Source organism: Oncorhynchus gorbuscha, linkage group LG12, assembly GCF_021184085.1.
Source record: "Oncorhynchus gorbuscha isolate QuinsamMale2020 ecotype Even-year linkage group LG12, OgorEven_v1.0, whole genome shotgun sequence".
Lineage (NCBI taxonomy): Eukaryota > Metazoa > Chordata > Actinopteri > Salmoniformes > Salmonidae > Oncorhynchus > Oncorhynchus gorbuscha.
In genome coordinates this window covers 11,751,354-11,772,032 of record NC_060184.1, presented here as the reverse complement: position 1 = coordinate 11,772,032, position 20,679 = coordinate 11,751,354, and the positions used below count along the sequence as shown (strand labels likewise).

The 20,679-nt window shown below is 43.6% G+C and overlaps 1 protein-coding gene across 5 annotated transcripts in view; it reads left to right on the top strand.

The window, feature by feature from the left end:
* The window catches only part of kif26aa (kinesin family member 26Aa), a 183,739-nt gene extending 169,667 nt beyond the window's left edge, over positions 1 to 14,072 (top strand). For 3 of the 5 annotated variants that reach the window (XM_046291097.1, XM_046291100.1, XM_046291101.1), the window contains 3 exons: positions 1,786 to 1,806; positions 3,072 to 3,222; positions 11,616 to 14,072. In XM_046291097.1, coding sequence (XP_046147053.1) covers positions 1,786 to 1,806; positions 3,072 to 3,222; positions 11,616 to 11,806 — 363 coding nt within the window. In that variant the 3' untranslated portion in view covers positions 11,807 to 14,072. The remainder of the gene's footprint in view (positions 1 to 1,785; positions 1,807 to 3,071; positions 3,223 to 11,615) is intronic. The other 2 variants (XM_046291098.1, XM_046291099.1) reach the window with 2 other exon arrangements.
* Positions 14,073 to 20,679: the final 6,607 nt, after the last annotated feature.

The following is a 20,679-nucleotide window of genomic DNA, read 5'->3' as shown; positions in this document are numbered from 1 at the left end:
AGGAAGTCCAACGAGGAAGAGGGGAAACCAGGGTTAGAGGAAGCTGAACGAGGAAGAGGGGAAACTAGGGGTGGAGGAAGCCCAACGAGGAAGAGGGGAAACTAGTGGTGGAGGAAGCCCAACGAGGAAGAGGGGAAACTAGGGGTGGAGGAAGCCCAACGAGGAAGAGGGGAAACTAGTGGTGGAGGAAGCCCAACGAGGAAGAGGGGAAACTAGGGGTGGAGGAAGCCCAACGAGGAAGAGGGGAAACTAGGGATGGAGGAAGCCCAACGAGGAAGAGGTGAAACTGGGGATGAGGAAGTCCAACGAGGAAGAGGGGAAACTAGTGGTGGAGGAAGCTGAACGAGGACGAGGGGAAACTAGGGGTGGAGGAAGCCCAACGAGGAAGAGGGGAAACTAGTGGTGGAGGAAGCCCAACGAGGAAGAGGGGAAACTAGGGGTGGAGGAAGCCCAACGAGGAAGAGGGGAAACTAGGGGTGGAGGAAGCCCAACGAGGAAGAGGGGAAACTAGGGGTGGAGGAAGCCCAACGAGGAAAAGGGGAAACTAGGGATGGAGGAAGCCCAACGAGGAAAAGGGGAAACTAGGGGTGGAGGAAGCCCAACTAGGAAGAGGGGAAACTAGGGGTGGAGGAAGCCCAACTAGGAAGAGGGGAAACTAGGGGTGGAGGAAGCTCAACGAGGAAGAGGGGAAACTAGGGGTGGAGGAAGCCCAACGAGGAAGAGGGGAAACTAGGGGTGGAGGAAGCCCTATGAGGAAAAGGGGAAACTAGGGGTGGAGGAAGCCCAACGAGGAAAAGGGGAAACTAGGGGTGGAGGAAGCTCAACGAGGAAGAGGGGGAACAAGGAGGGGAGTAAGCCCAAGGAGGAAGAGGGGAAACTAGGAGTGGAGGAAGCCCTATGAGGAAAAGGGGAAACTAGGGGTGGAGGAAGCCCAACGAGGAAAAGGGGAAACTAGGGGTGGAGGAAGCTCAATGAGGAAGAGGAGGAACAAGGAGGGGAGTAAGCCCAAGGAGGAAGAGGGGAAACTAGGAGTGGAGGATGAAGGTTGGACCTGCTATCTGGGCCCTCGCCTGATTTCTCTTCATGGGCCTCTCCACTCTCCATGTCCACGGGTCATTAACCATTCCCACCAGTGGGACCCAGTCACCCAGTGAATAGTTTAGGACCAAATTACCCAGCGAAAAGTTTAGGACCCATTCACCCAGCGAATAGTGTAGGATCCAGTCACCCAGCAAATAATGTAGGACCCAGTCATCCAGTGAAAAGTGTAGTGGGTAAAATACATCAATTCTGCCTGATGGTGCTTTGATTTATTTTCAATTAGGAAAAGATGATCTTCAATTCGTCTTTTAAAGCCTGTCATCCCGAGCTCTCCAAAATGAAGTATTATAAGTGTGTGTGTGCAATGTGCAATGTGCATGTAACTGTGTGTGTGTGTGTGTGTGTGTGTGTGTGTGTGTGTGTGTGTGTGTGTGTGTGTGTGTGTGTGTGTGTGTGTGTGTGTGTGTGTGTGTGTGTGTGTGTGTGTGTGTGTGTGTGTGTGTGTGTGTGTGTGTGTGTGTGTGTGTGTGTGTGTGTGTGTGTGTGTGTGTGTGTGTGTGTGATTAATTGCATTTCAAAGTGCATCCATTTAGATTGTGTATTATCTTTGCATTAGCGAATGTTAATAATGTATTTTTCTCTCTCTCTCTCTCTCTCTCTCTCTCTCTCTCTCTCTCTCTCTCTCTCTCTCTCTCTCTCTCTCTCTCTCTCTCTCTCTCTCTCTCACTCTCTCTCATCTTGCAGCCATTCCAGGATGTGGAAAAGGTTTGTTCATTAAACTCGATGGATGTGCCTTGATTATTAGATCATGTACTAAAATGGAAGATGCATGAAGCATGGAATTAATTCATTCTGCTATGCCTTGTGAAATAGACACATTATATTGTGGCACAAATGTGTCCAAAAACAAATTTGGTGCAAAGCTAATAGTGCAAAAGCGATTGACCTTGCTTGTAGTGATGAAAACAACGGTTCCAACTAACAGTTCCTCCAGGACTTCGAGGTGTCTTTTGCTTTTTTTTTCTGTGGGCTAAAATGCTGGATTTTGCTGCAGCAATTCTGACATGTTGCATGACAATTTGCGAAGATTTTGCCAAATCTGGCACAAACTTGCGCTGACGGGGTAAATGTTTGTTGCCCTGGGGCTTGATTGAACCACTTTATGTGGTAAAAGTGCGGTGATTGGTTAAAATTGCGAACCCTCTTTTTGTGATGCAGTGATGGGACTGTTGTTTGCTGTAATATCGCAGTGATTTGACTGGTTTATGTGGTAATTGCGATCACAGACTCCTCCTGAACTAGGAATAATCTGTTCTGTTATTCTACCTTTCAATAACTTGGTACTGGTGACTATGTCTACACCTAATCCCTGAGTTCAACGTTTGTCCTGGAGATTAAAGCAAAGCGAGAGATTAGCGTGGATGCTAATTTTATTTATCCTAATTAACCCCAGCAATGGACAGGGGGCTAAATCTCCACAGGTTAGCCGCTCTTGACTAAATTTTGAATAATCTCTGAACCTCCCTCTCCCGTGTGTGAGCCTCCTCACAGCACACAAACTCCTAATCGAAGCATCCGGCTAAAGATACTCCTCTCTCTCTCTCTCTCTCTCTCTCTCTCTCTCTCTCTCTCTCTCTCTCTCTCTCTCTCTCTCTCTCTCTCTCTCTCTCTCTCTCTCGCTCTCTCTCTCTCTCTCTCTGCTCTCTCTCTGTCTGAAACGGCGTCTCAACGGGAGGCTCTCTCGCTCTCTCTCTCTCTCTCTCTCTCTCTCTCTCACACTCTCTCTCGCTCTCTTTCTCTCGCTCTCTCTCTTTCTCTCTCTCTTGCTCTCTCTCTCGCTCTCACTCTCACTCTCTCTCTCACTCTCTCTCACTCTCTCTCTCTCTCTCTCTCGCTCTCGCTCTCTCTGTTTACTTCCCTCCCTCCATCCAAGTCAGTGTTTCTCCAGAGGGAGCACACTCAGCTCCTTTCCTCCACTCGTCTTTTGTCTCTCTGCTCACTCCATCCATCCTTACCATTTACTCTCACAGGGACTGCTGTACTTCAACGCAAGACTGAGGATGCTGGAGAAGAGGCAACAGCGGATCAGGGAGCTGAGGGCCAAGCACGAGAGGTTGAGTGGGGAATTGGAGGATGCCAAGAGCAGGCTGATGCTGGACCCTGGCAAGTGGACCGGAGAGTGTGAGTAGCTTACTACAGAAATCTGGTGTACTATTTCAAGTGTGCTTAAAGTGTACCACCTTGTTTTGTAACTGGGTTGTCAAAGCAGCATTCAGCTATTTTATTCTATTTTACACTACATGGCCAAAAGGATATGGACACCTCTTCAAATTAGTGGAGTCAGATATTTCAACCTCCCCCGTTGCTGACGGGTGTGTAAAATTGAGCACACAGCCATGTAATCTCCATAGACAAAAATTGGCAGTAGAATGGCCCGTACTGAAGAGCTCAGTGACTTTCAACTTGGGACCATCATAGGATGCCACCTTTCCAAACAAGTCAGTTCGTCAAATTTCTGCCCTACTACAGCTGCCCCGGTCAACTATAAGTGCTTTTATTGTGATGTGGAAATGTCTAGGAGCAACAACAGCTCAGCCGCAAAGTGGTAGGCCACACAAGCTCACAGAATGGGACCGGCGAGTGCTGAAGCGTGTAAAAATCATCTGTCCTCGGTTGCAACACTCACTACCGAGTTCCAAACTGCCTCTGGAAGCAACGTCAGCACAAGAACTGTTCGTCGGGAGCTTCATGAAATGGGTTTCCATGGCCGAGTAGCTGCACACAAGTCTAAGATCACCATGTGCAATGCTAAGCGTCGGCTGGAGTGGTGTAAAGCTCACTGCCATTGGACTCTGGAGCAGTGGAAATGCGTTCTCTGGAGTGATGAATCACACTGGCAGCCCGGCGGACGATTCTGGGTTTAGCGAAAGCCAGGATAACGCTATCTGCCCGAATGTTTAGTGCCAACTGTAAAGTATGGTGGAGGAGGAATAATGGTCTGGAGCTGTTCTTCATGGTTCGGGCTAGGCCCCTTAGTTCCAGTGTAGGGAAATCTTAACGCAACAGTATGCAATTACATTCTAGATGATTCTGTGCTTCCAAGTTTGTGGTAACAGATTGGGGAAAGCCCTTTCCTGTTTCAGCATGACAATGCCCCCGTGCACAAAGTGAGGTCCATACAGAAATGGTTTGTTGAGATCGGTGTTGAATAACTTTACTGACCTGCACAGAGCCGTGACCTCAACCCCATCGAAAACCTTTGGGATGAATTTGAACCTAATCGCTCAACAAATCAGTGCCCGATCTCATTAATGCTCTTATGGCTGAATGGAAGCAAGTCCTTGCAGCAATGTCCAACATCTAGTGGAAAGCCTTCCTAGAAGAGTGGAGGCTGTTATAGCAGCAAAGGGGGGACCAATTCCATATTAATGCCCATAATTTTGGAATGAGATATTCAACTTTTGGCCATGTAGTGTATCTGTTGTTTGCTCATGTCTTTACAAATGATTGTTACTTGAAACGTAGCTTTGTGCTAATGAATAAACCATGACTGCTTCTCTTAGTCTCACGCTCAGCTTTCCTACATTTAGCCTCTCTGAGGCTATTGTAAGCGGACAACAAAGTTGCGTAACTATCTGCTGATTCCAGGCTGTGCTAGCCTTTGTTGGAGTTGGGCCACACGAGAAACATCTTGAACATAATAGTAAACAAACCCTTCCAACACTGTAGGAGCAGCTTATCTCCCAAGCTCTTCAATATGACATCTGCCCCAGTTACTACAAGGTTCCCTATGCCCTATAGCAGTGCCATTGCACTCAATGAAACGTGGACAAATGTATTGTGCAGGTGTCAAGGAAATGTGTGTGGTTGACCTCATTGTGACCTTGTAGTTAACGCTACTTGTGGTCCATATTGGGCCAACAGCTGAAACCACGCTCGCATACATAAACACTAACATTGACAAACGAAGTGACATTGGCCAATAGCTTTTTTATTTTGTGATGGGTTGGATTCTCTTAGGTTCCTTTCTAGAGTAAACTGTTAAAGTGATAAAAACTATTTTCTGCCATTGTCAATGTGGGAAAACACTTTTAGGGAGGCACTTACAGTATCTCACACACAGACTAAAGGCAAGTGAGTGGATCTCCAACCCCCAAATAGACAAAACGGCAGAACAAGGAGGCTATTTCCAGTTGAGCGGTGCAGGTCGCCGAAGGTTCGCCAGAGAAAATCCCTTCCTTTCTAACTGAGCTCTATCCATTATAATCTATTTCTGGAAGCTTCTTAACACACCAAAAGCCTCCAGGTCTTCAGCAAGGGAAAGAGGCCACAGTTTTTTGGAGGTATAATAATAAAAAATAAATTCTTAGGGGATGAATCAGCTTTAATATTGCGGCTAGATTGTTGCTTCCATCAATGTTATTGTCTGCATCGTTTCTAATCCCCCATATATTTTTGGGGTATATATATTTATACATGCACATATATACAGTATATATATATATATTTAAAAAAAATATATTAAAAAAATATATATATACATATTCATACGTCTACACATATATATACATACAGTTGAAGTCTGATGTTTACATACACCTAGGTTGCAGTCATTAAAATCGTTTTTCAACCACCACAAATTTCTTGTTAACAAACTACAGTTTTGGCAAGTCGGTTAGGACATGTACGTTGTGCATGACACAAGTATTTTTTCCAACAATTGTTTACAGACAGATTAGTTCATTTATAATTCACTTTTTATCACAATTCCAGTAGGTCAGAAGTTTACATAAACTAAGTTGACTGTGCCTTTAAACAGCTTGGAAAATTCAAGAAAATTATGTCATGGCTTTAAAAGCTTCTGATAGGCTAATTGACATTATTTGAGTCAACTGGAAGTGTACCTGTGGATGTATTTCAAGACCTAACTTCAAACTCAGTGCCTCTTTGCTTGACATCATGGGAAAATCAAAAGAAATCAGCCAAGACCTCGGGGAAAAAAAGTGATTTCCAAATGCCTGAAGGTACCACGGTCATCTATACAAACAATAGTACGCAAGTATAAACACCATGGGACCACGCAGCCGTCATACCACTCAGGAAGGAGACGCATTCTGTCTCCTAGAGATGAACGTACTTTGGTGCGAAAAGTGCAAATCAATCCCAAAACAACAGCAAAGGACCTTTTGAAGATGCTGGAGAAAACAGGTTTAAAACTCCATATCCACAGTAATATGAGTCCTATATCAACAGAACCTGAAAGGCCACTCATCAAGGAAGAAGCCACAGCTCCAAAACCGCCATACAAAAGCCAGACTGCGGTTTGCAACTGCACATGGGGACAAAAATCATACTTTTTGTAGAAATGTCCTTTGGTCTGATGAAACAACAATAGAACTGTTGGACATAATGACAATCGTTATGTTTGGAGGAAAAAGGGGGAGGCTTGCAATCCGAAGAACACCCTTCCCAACCGTGAAGCATGGGGGTGGCAGCATCATGTTGTGGGGGTACTTTTGCTGCAAGAGGGACTGGTGCACTTCACAAAATAGATGGCATCATAAGGTAGGAAAATTATGTGGATATATTGAAGCAACATCTCCACACATCAGTTAAAGCTTGGTCGCAAATGGGTCTTCTAAATGAACAATGACCCAAAGCAAACTTCCAAATGGGTCTTCCAAATGGACAATTACCCAAAGCATACTTCCAAATGGGTCTTCTAAATGAACAATGACCCAAAGCAAAATTCCAAATGGGTCTTCCAAATGGACAATGACCCAAAGCATACTTCCAAATGGGTCTTCCAAATGGACAATGACCCAAAGCATACTTCCAAATGGGTCTTCCAAATGGACAATGATGCTAAGTATACTTCCAAAGTTGTGGCAAAATGGCTTAAGGACAATAAAGTCAAGGCAGAACTGAAAAAGCGTGTGCGAGCAAGGAGCCCTACAAACCTGACTCAGTTACACCAGCTCTGTCAGGAGGAATGGGCCAAAATTCACCCAACTTATTGTGGAAAGCTTGTGGAAGGCTATCCAAAACATTTGACCCAAGTTTTAAACAATTTAAAGGCAATGCTACCAAATACTAATTGAGTGGATGTAAACTTCTGACCCACTGGGAATGTGATGAAATAAATAAAAGCTGAAATAAATTATTCTCTCTGCTATTATTCTGAAATGTCACATTCTTAAAATAAAGTGGTGATCCTAACTGACCTAAAACAGGGAATATTACTCGGATTAAATGTCAGGAATTGTGAAATACTGAGTTTAAATGTATTTGGCTAAGGTGTATGTAAACTTCGGACTTCAACTGTACATTCACATACATAAACATATACATATAGATCTTCATTATAAAGGGTTTAAACACTGTTTCCCATGCTTGTTCAATGACCTATAAACAATTAATGAACATGCACCTGTGGAACGGTCGTTAAGCTTACAGACGGTAGGCAATTAAGGTCACAGTTATGAAAACTTAGGACACTTAAAAGGCCTTTCTTTCTCTGAAAAACACCAAAAGAAAGATGCCGATGGTCCGTGCTGATCTGCGTGAACGTGCCTTAGGCATGCTGCAAGGGGACATGAGGATTGCAGATGTGGCCAGGGCAATAAATTGCAACGTCCGTACTGTGAGATACCTAAGACAGCACTACAGGGAGACAGGACGGACAGCTGATCGTCCTCGCAGTGGCAGACCACGTGTAACAACACCTGCACAGGATCGGTACATCTGAAGATCACACCTGCGTGACAAGTACAGGATGGCAACAACAACTGCCCGAGTTACACCAAAAAACTCACAATCCCTCCATCAGTGCTCAGACAGTCCCTAATAGGCTGAGAGAGGCTGGACTGAGGGCTAGTATGCCTGTTGTAAGGCAGGTTCTCACCAGACATCACCGGCAACAACGTCACCTATGGGCACAAACCCACCGTCGCTGGACCAGACAGGACTGGAAAAAAGTGCTCTTCACTTACGAGTCGCGGTTTTGTCTCACCAGGGGTGATTGTCGGATTCGCGTTTATCGTCGAAGGAACGAGCGCTACACCGAGGCCTGTACTCTGGAGCGGGATAGATTTGGAGGTGGAGGGTCCGTCAAGGTCTGGGGCGGTGTGTCACAGCATCATCGGACTGAGCTTGTTGTCATTGCAAACTATCTCAACGCTGTGCGTTACAGGGAAGACATCCTCCTCCTTCATGTGGTACCCTTCCAGCAGGCTCATCCTGACATGACCCTCCAGCATGACAATGCCACCAGCCATACTGCTTGTTCTGTGTATGATTTCCTGCAAGACAGGAATGTCAGTGTTCTGCCATGGACAGCGAAGAGCCCGGATCTCAATCCAATTAAGCACGTCTAGGACCTGTTGAATCAGAGGGAGAGAGCTAGGGCCATTTCCCCCAGAAATGTCAGGGAACTTGCAGGTGCCTTGGTGGAAGAGTGGAGTAACACCTCACAGCAAGAACGGGCAAATCTGGTGCAGTCCACGAGGAGGGGATTCACTGCAGTACTTAATGCAGCTGGTGGCCACATCAGATACTGACTGTTAATTTTGATTTTGACCCCCTCCCCTTTGTTCAGGGACACATTATTCCATTTCTGTTAGTCACATGTCTGTGCAACCTGTTCAGTGTATGTCTCAGTTGTTGAATCTTGTTATGTTCGTACAAATATCTGCACATGTTAAGTTTGCTGAATATAATCACAGTTGACATTGAGAGGGCGTTTCTTATTTAGCTGAGTTTATATAAATAATATAATATATAAATAATATAATATATAGATAATATTGTTAGTGTTACACCCGAAAACATGACAAAAGTAAACAGCCAAAGGGAATCAGGAATCACATTTACCTATTCCTGTCACTCTTTTCACGCGGACATGAAGAACCGTTTACTAAGGTAGCTGAATTCAAAAGTAACCCACCTCATGACTTTACTACAGATATAGAGGAAGAGAAAGATACTTTTGAAATCCTTGTCTTTGCAAAAATCCTGTGTGTGTGTTCTCACGTGTGCAGACGGGTTGGGGGTGGTATGTGTACCGGTATGCGTCTCGAAATCAATAAGGCATTATTTTCCCTCCGCTACATCTCCAAACCCTATTTCCCTGAGATGTTTCCCATTGGTTTAGGGACCGCCGGTTGGTCCAAGCCCATGATGGGAGCAGTCAAGCTATATAAATCATTCTTTCATCCTTTCATGTTGTGATTATGAGGGTAGTGTGTCTTCAGCAGCTTCCATCAGACATACCAGCATATCCAGCCCTGTCAAAGACATGTCATCATTAATCTTCATGTCCCTGTATGACTTTTAAAGCTGTAAAAGGTGTGGCGATGGATGAGCGGTCACAGTGGAGCGACACAGTTATAGAGATTAGTAGAAGTACTGTATCACATAGTGAGCCGACCTTGTTTATAGTGCATCATGGGATGCACTGATAGCAGGCTTGGGGTAAATTCCAATAAATTATATCTCTCTCATTCATTCTCTGATCTCTCTCTCTCTCTCTCTCTCTGATCTTTCTCTCTCTCGTCATCTCTCTCCCTTTCTGATCTCTCCTTCTCAACTTCTCTTTCTAACCATGTCTGGTGTATATTGGTAGGTAACATGTTAGTATAGGAGGTAAACAGTGTCTTGAAAAAGTATTCACCCCCTTGGAGTTTTTCCTATTTTCTTGCATTACAACCTGAGTTGAAATTGATCTTATTTGGATTTCATGTAATGGACATACACAAAATAGTCAAAACTGGTGAAGTGAAATTTACAAAATAAAAAACGGAAAAGTGGTGCGTGCATATGTATTCATCCCCTTTGATATGAAGCCTCTAAATAAGATCTGGTGCAACCAACGACCTTCAGAAGTCACAGAATTAGTTAAATAAAGTCAACCTGTGTGTAATCTAAGGGCAAAGCTCCACAGTGTTATGCCCTGACCTTAGAGAGACGTTTTATTTATCTATTTAGTTAGGTCAGGGTGTGATGTGGGGTGGGCATTCTATGTTCTATTTTCTATGTTTTGTATTTCTTTGTTTTGGCCAGGTATGGTTCTCAATCATGGGCAGCTGTCTATCGTTCTCTCTGATTGGGAACCATACGTAGGCAGCCCTTTTTCCAACCTGTTTTTGTGGGTAGTAAACTTTGTTTGTGGCACATAGCCCTTAAGTTTCACGGTTGTGTTTGTATTGTTTATTGTCAGCGTTTATTGTCGGCGTCATCCTAATAAAAAGGAATATGTACGCTTACCACGCTGTGCTTTGGTCTACTTCATTCGACGGCCGTGACACACAGCGGAGAGCCTGGAGTATCTGTCAATAGGACCATTTTAAGCTGTACACTCCACAGAGCTGGGCTTTACGGAAGTAGTGGCCAGAAAAAGGCACTTGCTTAAAGAAAAAAATATATAAGCTAACACGTTTGGTGTTCGCCAAAAGGCATATGGGAGACTCCCCTAACATATGGAAGGAGATACTCTGGTCAGATGAGACAAAAATGTAGCTTTTTGGCCATCAAGGAAAACCCTGCATCTGGCGCAAACCCAACACCTCCCATCACCCCGAGAACCCTCATCCCCACAGTGAAGTCTCATGCTGTGGGGATGTTTTTCATTGGCAGGGACTGGGAAACTGGTCAGAATTGAAGGAATTATGGATGGTGCTAAATACAGGGAACTTCGTGAGTGAAACCTGTTCCAGTCTTCCAGAGATTTGAGACTGGGACGGAGGTTCACCTTCCAGCACGACAATGACCCTTAGCATACTGCAACATTTAAGCGGTTTAAGGGGAAACATTTAAATGTCTTGAAATGGCCTAGGCGAAGCCCAGACCTCAATCTAATTGAGAATCTGTGGTATGACTTAAAGATTTCTGTACACCAGCGGAACCCATCCAACTTGAAGGAGCTGGAGCAGTTTGGCCTTGAAGAATGGGCAAAAATCCTAGTGGCTAAATGTGCCAAGCTTATAGAGACATACCCCAAGAGACTTGCAGCTGTAAATGCTGCAAAAGGTGGCTCTACAAAGTAAAGTATTGACTTTGGGGGGGGTGAATAGTTAATCACGTTCAAGTTTTCAGTTTTTTTTGTCTTATTTCTTGTTTGTTTCACAATATAAACTATTTTGCATCTTCAAAGTGGTAGGCATGTTAGGTATATCAACCCCCCCCAAAAAAATCATTTTTAGTTCCAGTTTGTAAGGCAACAAAATAGGAAAAATGCCAAGCGGGTGAATACTTCTGCAGAAGTAATTGAAAGTACCCCTTTTTTCAATAATTTAATTGGAATTTCTGTTTGACCCCAACACTGACTTATTGCGCCTCGGATCACCCAATATAGTGAAACGGCATTAGGATAAGCTTTTTACCACAGATATGAAAATTCCCTGTACCTACATGATGTATGGTCAACAAAATGTCAAGAGTGGCTCCATCTTTTATCTGTTTTTTTTATTCTGTACATCTTCTGAACTTTTCTTGTACATCTGATGGTGTTAGCTACTGCTCATCGCTGATGCTAATCTCTCTCCATATTTCTCTCTTTTTCACCCTCCCCCCCATAGTTGAGGTGGACCCCGATCTGGACAAAGAGTCCCAGGAGTACCTGGATGCTTTGGAGCAGGCCACGGGAGAACTGGAGTACTGTGTCAACCTATGCAAGTCGCATGTCATGATGGAGACCTGCTTCGACATCGTGGTGTCGGCGACCGCTGTCACGCAAGGGGGGCAACAGAAAGGAGGTGTGGAGGTGTGAGAAAGTGAGAGCAAGTGAGAGAAAGTCGACGTGAAAGGGCAACGGAGCAAAACAAGTGCTTCAGAGCCTGAGAGACTGATGATAGAGTCAAAGCAGGAGAAAAGGCGGATGGGAAAGAGGACTAACGTGAAAGTCAACCAGTGTAGATTACAGAGGTTACCATATGAATAGATAAAGGAACAGAGGTGCAGGTGTGCTTACTTGTACAGTAGAGAAAGCCTGGCCTATCAGAGTACAATTAAATGGAACTTTGGACTAACATTCTACGTTTCCTGTGGGAGGAAGGAAAGCTCTAACCGAGGACGACCGAACACCTTTGTCACCGTCACCAGAATGTGCCTTGATCAGACTGATTCCAAGGGAATATCATTTTTTTCTGACCAGTGTTAGTCTTAAAAACCAGCTTACCCGAGCAAACTCTAAATGTATTCCTTATGAGAAAAATTGTATTTTGTATTGTATTGTTGTATAGTGTATTTATATGATTACAAAGTATGTAAAAAAAAATATCTTTTTGGGTATGATGAAAAAACAAACCATGAATAAAATGAGAGAAAAGCAATAAGTTGATCATTATTGCATACCCGAACCTTTGCCTTTCTTTGTGTTCAAAAATGTTTTACAGCCTTCACCGCCAGTAGTGAGAAGTTCTGTTGGCCAATGAGTTTCCTTTGAGTAAGGACAAATGTTACGCAAACGTTTGTATCCGTTCCGAATGTCTGCGCTAGTAGAAGGCTGTCAGGATTGATTTGAGCTCAAAACTGACTTGCGGTTGTTTATAAGCTCAGTTTGCAGTCAGTTGTGCAGAAAAATGTACAGTCCATACGGAATGGCATTGTCTCTTATAGTTACCATCATCTTGCGAGATTCTGATCTGCAGAGAGAGAGAGAGAGAGAGAGAAAGAGAGAGAGAAACATTCCCAAAGGTCTTTGCAGAAGTCTTTGACCTTGTGGCGTTTAACTAATTTTGACCGGTGGCAGCTCGTAAGTCAGCCAGTTGCCATTTAAGTGCCCAAGACTTGATTCAATGCCCAGTTCTGCAGTGTGTTAAAAAGAACAATGTTGAAAATCTGTACCGGATTCTGGACAAAATTTCACTCATTTCTACCTGCTTGCAGTGTTGGGGTATTAACATATTGTATTTTTTTGAAAGCTACCCTTTTCATAAAATATATACATTTATCAAACATTTCACTTCATAACAGGTCAATTTCGGGGCTGGATTGGTGATGGAATTGACCCAACTCTAGCTGAGGCATTTCCCATGGGTATCCTTGTGAATGAACTCACAAAATATGAATGAGGTTTGAAATGTATGTCTAAACTTGTTGAAATCAAGTGGCTATGTGAAGGAAGCACAATGTGATGTCTGCCTCCGTAAGGGTTAGAGGTGAGAAGCCAAAAGGATGACCTGCCAACAGCCAATGATATGAGGAAACTAGTTCTGACTATGCATTCCAACCCCTTTTCACCCACCAATGTGCAGTGAGTCTAATAAATACCACAATGCTGGGTTATTCACTATATAGATGTTGCACTGTTGCTTTTTGTCCTAAATGCTGAATGTTTGTTTATCTCAAATGGTTATTTGGTCTTCCTGCAAGCCCTATGTTAGTATGTCGTCTCTGAGAACTTCTCTAGAGTCGTATCAATGGGCTCATTGGGCCAGATAGGGCATAGATGCATTGGGCCAGATAGGGCATAGATGCATTGGGCCAGATAGGGCATAGATGCATTGGGCCAGATAGGGCATAGATGCATTGGGCCAGATAGGGCATAGATGCATTGGGCCAGAAAGGGCATAGATGCATTTTCATTTCCCTCTGGACTGTCAAGAAGTCAAAGTTACCTCTTGCTGTTTCAAGTGTTTTCCTTCCCTTGTAAACATATACTGTACGTCCGTGTTAAATGACCTCGGTTAAGAGGTGGAAACCATCTAATGAAAATATACTCTTCAAAAGAAGACAAAAGTCCTACCATGGAAGAATTCTCAGGCCCTTTTTAGAAGTTGCTGCATGAGATCAATCTTATCATTTTCGTAACATGCCTTGGTATTCAGTTTGAATTTTTTTTTTTGCCAAACAAACACATTTCTGAGATGTGTTGACCAGGTAATGTAAGATCTTTAATATATAAACCCTTTTTCCTATTGTCTTTGGTTTTATACTGTATAGTTTTCTAATAATTTGTAAAAAAAAGTAAAAAGAAAGGAAATGTATAGTATTACAGTTTGCATTGATTCATACGTGTCAATAAAGGATCTTAATCCTCTTGTTTCTAGTAGACTGTGGGAATCAAAGTGATTTACTTATTTTTCACTTCTGATACAGAAGAAACATTCTGAGCGAACCATCAGTGTGATTTCCTTTATTTGCAATTGATTACATTTTGGCCTAAGAGTATAATTTATACTTTGTGTCACATCCATATCATGGACAAGCATCCTATCTACATCAAACAACATTATCTCTCTATGATAGCATATCAGACATTTGAAATTATCTCGCTGATCAATTTGCCCAAGCACCTGGAAGCATTTGCATATGGGACCAGAGAAGAGAACGCACATGCCGCATACACGAAGTCCTGCTGTTTTTATAATTAGTCCGACAGGATCCAGCCACAGTCTGTCTGCTAATTGCTCAAATGTACACTCTACTGTATGATATCGTCTAAATACGCTAGCTTCTAGGGCCCTGTTCGATTACTGTAAAATGCACCCTTCCTTCCATGATTCCTCGAGGTAAGAACAGATCTATAAGCGATTGGATATGTGTAAGAAAGGTTACCACCCAATTACTTTCACCAATCCAACCAATTCAGATCTCTGATTACTTCAAGGAAGGTAGGAAGGAAGTATGCATTTCTGAAGTTTTCCAAAAAGGCCCGTGAAACCCATGGTATCAAACCGCTAATGCTACAAATTGCTTTTCTTATCTCAGAGAGATTGCACTACCATTCATCACATCCAAAAAACACTCTTGACTGATTTTCACTTGCTAGGTACATCCGAAAAGTTAGAGGATTCACTACAGTTAAGTTTTAAGATACACATTCTTGAAAATGGACTGGCCAAAGAAATAACCATTTTTTTGTTGTATTAATGTTGCTGTTTACGTTTCCTCACAGGGGGTTGGAATGGAGTACATCTCTGCCACTGTGGTCGTTGGAGCAGTTAGATGTGCATATGGAAGTTAACGTGGGTTGCTTTCAAGGAAAAAAGACAGCAGCCTTTTCTCTAAATGCCGAGTTTTTGATTTCCAAAAGCAGCATGGAAATGTTGGCTGACACATACTACCCTCTCTTTCCCTTCTATATAGGAGTGTACATGAGACGTTAATTTAATGGTCCACACCTCTGGCAAAACAAATGTTGAGTTTTCTTTTTTTTTTTTTTTTTTTTAATGTATTTATGTATTTCACCTTTATTTAACCAGGTAGGCAAGTTGAGAACAAGTTCTCATTTACAATTGCGACCTGGCCACCTTTGTGTGTCCAGTGAGCAAGGCTGCTCCAATATGAAGTCAAGCATACTGTATCCTCTGAATATAAACCAACGTGTGATAAAAAAAAATGTTTTATCAAGGTGACAGATAGTATGCTTGTCTCGATACAGCTCATAAATAAAATGTACAGCTTTTAAAGGGTGACTGCATGTAACGACGTTCGTCTGTTGAAAAAAGAGAGTCGGACCGAAATGCAGCGTGTTGGTTACTCATGACTTTAATGAAAGAAACGCGTACATGAAATACTTGAATACTAAATACAAAAAACAACAAAACGGACCGTGAAACTATTACAGCCTATCTGGTGACCACAACACAGAGACAGGAACAATCACCCACGAAATACAAAGCGAAACTCAGGCTGCCTAAATACGGTTCCCAATCCAAGACAACAAGAATCACCTGACTCACCTGACCTGATTGGGAATAGCCTCAGGCAGCCAAGCCTAACTAGACACACCCCTAATCATTCACAATCCCAATAATACAAAAACCCCAATACGAAATACAACAACAAAACCCCATGTCACACCCTGGCCAGACCAAATATATAACGAAAACACAAAATACAATGACCAAGGCGTGACACTGCACTTCCTGATTCGACCTCATTTTCGATTTGGTTCATTAAGAAATGCTAATGGCCATGACTGAATTCGAAGATTAGTTTGTTTTGGGTATGTGGTTTGATGTGGGTGTCCCGTGTGTGTGTGTGTGTGTGTGTGTGTGTGTGTGTGTGTGTGTGTGTGTGTGTGTGTGTGTGTGTGTGTGTGTGTGTGTGTGTGTGTGTGTGTGTGTGTGTGTGTGTGTGTGTGTGTGTGTGTGTGTGTGTGTGTGTGTGTGTGTGTGTGTGTGTGTGTGTGTGTGTGTGTGTGTGTGTGTGTGTGTGTGTGTAATAAAGCCTTCATTACCTTCAGGTCTCTGTGTACAATGTGTTTCTGATGGCAGTACTGTACAGCTGACACAATCTGGAAAGGAATGGACCAAAACCATACAATTACAAGTTAGAACATATTATTAGACAGTTGTACGATGACGTTTTAGAAGGTGGGACGAGTTAGCCCAATTAGCCTATCTCCGGGGACCATCAAAAATTACACAATGTAAATAAGACAATATTTTCATGGTGCACTCCTTTTCATTTTCTCAAATGCTTTCAATTGTTTTGTTTGTCACATTTGAGCCACCATAGAGACAAAATAGCTAGAAACACTTCCTCAAAATAGTCAGAATAAATATAGTCAAGATAAATCAAGAAATCTGTCATTTATTTTGACGTTTCTGCTGAGGAGGTCTTTGTCGCGCAATTTTACATCTAGCTAAGATATTTGGTGCAGCATTTCTCAAGTGAAAAAATGTGAAAACTAGTTCTCTCTTGTAGAATGACAACAAACAATTAATGCTCCCACTCCTTACTAGGTGTAGTACTGTTGACTAATCACAGACGAATGGGTGTAGACTTTGGCTACTCAACTTGTTGTGAGCAAGATCAGCCGAAGGCCAAACCAAACAAAAACGCTTTACTCTGTCTCCATGTGGCCACACACCTCTCCAAAGTGTGCACAGTTCTATTTCACCTTTATTTAACCAGGGAGGCTAATTGAGAACAAGTTTTAATTTACAACTGCGACCTGGCCAAGATAAAGCAAAGCAGTGTGACACAAACAGCAACACAGAGTTACACATGAAATAAACAAACATACAGTCAATAATACAAGAGATACAGTATATATACAGTGTGTGCAAATGAGTTAGGATATCCGGGGTAAGGTAATAAATAGGCCACATTGGAGAAATAATTACAATTGAGCAATTAAACACTGGAGTGATAGATGTGCAGAAGATGAATGTGCAAGTAAAGATACTGGGGTGCAAAGGAGCAAAATAAATAACAGTATGGGGATGACATAAATGGGCTATTTACAGATTGGCTATGTATAGATGCAGTGATATGTGAGCTGCTCTGACAGCTGGTGCTTGAAGTTAGTGAGGGAGATATGAGTCTCCAGCTTCAGTGATGTTTGCAGTTCATTCCAGTCATTGGCAGCAGAGAACTGTAAGGAAAGGCGGCCAAAGGAGGAAATGGCTTTGGCGGTGATCAGTGAAATATACCTGCTGGAGCGTGTGCTATGGGTGGGTGCTGCTATGGTGACCAGTGAGCTGAGATAAGGCGGGGCTTTACCTAGCAAAGACTTATAGATGACCTGGAGCCAGTGGGTTTGGCATTGAATATGAATTGAGGGCCAGCCAACAAGAGCATACAGGTCGCAGTGGTGGGTAGTATATGGGGCTTTGGTGACAAAACGAATGGCGCTGTGATAGACTGCCTCCAGTTAGCTGAGTAGAGTGTTGGAGGCTATTTTATAAATGATATCTCCGAAGTCAAGGATCGGTAGGATAGTCAGTTTTACGGGGGTATGTTTGGCAGCATGAGTGAGGCTTTGTTGCGAAATAGGAAGCCGATTCTAGATTTAATTTCTGGATTGGAGATGCTTAATGTGAGTCTGGAAAGAGAGTTTACAGTCTAACCAGACACCTAGGTATTTGTAGTTGTCCACATATTATAAGTCAGAACTGTCCAGAATAGTGATGCTGAACGGGAAGCAATCAGCTGAAGAGCAAGCACTTTGTTTTACTTGAATTTAAGAGCAGTTGGAGGCCATGGAATGAGTGTTGTATGGCATTAAAGCTTGTCTGGAGGTTAGTTACCACAGTGTCCAAAGAAGGGTCAGAAGTATACAGAATGGTGTTGTCTGCATAGAGGTGGATCAGAGAATCACCAGCAGCAAGAGCGACATCATTGATATATACAGAGAAGAGAGTTGGCCTGAGAATTGAACCCTGTGGCACCCCAAAGAGAATGCCAGAGGTCTGGACAACAGGTCCTCCGATTTGACACACTGAACTCTGTCTGAAAAGTAGTTGGTGAACCGGGTGAGGCAGTCATTTGAGAAACCAAGGCTGTTGAGTCTGCCAATAAGAATGCGGTGATTGTGTCATGTTTTGTCATTTATTATCATGTCTTGTCCCTGTGCTCCCCATTCTATTCGTTTCCCTCTGCTGGTCTTATTAGGTTCTTTCCCTCTTTCTATCCCTCTCTCTCCCCCTCCCTCTCTCACTCTCTCGCTCTCTCTTCTCTCTATCGTTCCGTTCCTGCTCCCAGCTGTTCCTATTCCCCTAATCATCATTTAGCCTTCCCACACCTGTTCCCGATCCTTTTCCCTGATTAGAGTCCCTATTTCTCTCCTTGTTATTCGTTTCTGCCCTGTCGGTTCCTTGTCTAGAATGCACCGTGCTGTGTTTGTGTTTCGCCAAGTCGCTTTTGGGTCCTCTTTCACCTGCATGACAGATTGACAGAGTCGAAAGCCTTGGCCAGGTCGATGAATACAGCTGGAGGTCATGATATCATTTAGGACATTGAGTGTGACTGAGGTGCACTGATGACCAGCTCAGAGACCAGATTGTATAGTGGAGGGATTTGAAATGGTCGGTGATCTGTTTTTATTTTATTTTTAATTCTCCCCAATTTTGTGGTATCCAATTGTTTAGTAGCTTCTATCTTGTCTCATCACTACAACTCTCGTACGGGCCAAACCCTCCCTAACCCAGACGATGCTAGGCCAATTGTGCTTCGCCCCACGGACCTTCCGGTCGCGGCCGGTTACAACAGAACCTGGGCGCAAACCCAGAGTCTATGGTGGCACAGCTGGTGCTGCAGTACAGCGCCCTTAATCACTGCGCCACCCGGGAGGCCCGGTGATCTGTTTGTTAACTTGGCTTCCGAAGACCTTAGAATGGCAGGGTAACAGTTTGGGTCTAGAGTGTCTCCCCCTTTGAAGAAGGGGATGACCACGGCAGCTTTCCAATGTATGGGAATCTCAGACGATAGGAAAGAGAGGTTGAACAGGCTAGTAATAGGGGTAGTAACAATTTCGGCAGATCATTTTAGAAAGAGAGGGTCCAGATTGTCTTGCCCGGCTGATTTATAGGGGTCCAGATTTTGCAGCTCTTTCAGAACATCAGCTATCTGGATTTGGGTGAAGGAGAAATGGGGGAGGAGAAATGGGGGAGGCTTGGGCAAGTGTGGGGGGTGCAGGGCTGTTGACCGGGGTAGGGGTAGCCAGGTGGAAAGCATGGCCAGTCTTAGAAAAATGCTTATTGAAATGCTCAATTATTGTGGATTTATTGGTGGTGATAGTGTTTTCTAGCCTCAGTGCAGTGGGCAGCTGGGAAGAGGTGCTCTTATTCTCCATGGACTTTACAGTGTCCCAGAACTATTTTTAGCTTGTGCTACAGGATGCAAATGTATGTTTGAGAAAGCTAGCCTTTGCTTTCCTAACTGCCTGTGTATATTGGTTCCTAACTTCCCTGAAAAGTTGCATATTGCGGGGGCTATTCGATACTAGTGCAGTACGCCACAGGATGTTTTGTGCTGGTCAAGGGCAGTCAGGTCTGGAGTGAACCAAGGGCAATATCCGTTCCTGTTTTTTTTAAATGATGGGGCATGCTTATTTAAGATGGTGAGGAAAGCACTTTTAAAGAATATCCAGGATGAGGTCAATATCCTTCCAAGATACCCGGGCCAGGTCGATTAGAAAGGCCTGCTAGCTGCAGTGTTTTAGGGAGCGTTTGACAGTGATGAGGAGTGGTCGTTTGACTGCAGACCCATTACGGACGCAGGCAATGAGGCAGTGATCGCTGAGATCCTGGTTGAAGACAGCAGAGGTGTATTTGGAGGGCAGGTTGGTTAGGATGATATCTATGAGGGTGCCCATGTTTACAGATTTGGGGTTGTACCTGGTAGGTTCATTGATGTGAGATTGAGGGCATCAAGATTAGATTGTAGGATGGCCGGGGTGTTAAGCATGTCCCAGTTTAGGTCTAACAATTTTTTTATTTTACCTTTATTTTACTAGGCAAGTCAGTTACGAACAAATTCTTATTTTCAATGACAGCCCAGGAACAGTGGGTTAACTGCCGGTTCAGGGGAAGAATGACAGATTTGCACCTTGTCAGGTCGGGGTTCGAATTTGCAACCTTTCGGTTACTAGTTCAACGCTCTAACCACTAGGCTACCCTGCCGCCCTCTGAAGATAGATAGGGGGCAATCAATTCACATATGGTTTCCAGGGCACAGCTGGGGACAGAAGGTGGTCAGTATCAAGCGGCAATGGTGAGAGACTTGTTTCTGGAAACAGACCTGTATAGTAAGACAGAACTCTTCAGGCTATCTCTGCAGTAGATTGCAACTCCTCCCCCTTTGGCAGTTCTATCTTGTCAGAAAATGTTATAGTTAGGGTGTTATGCAGGTGAATGAGGACCCAAAAGCGACTTGGCGAAAACAGAGTCTTTATTCCAGTTAAGGATA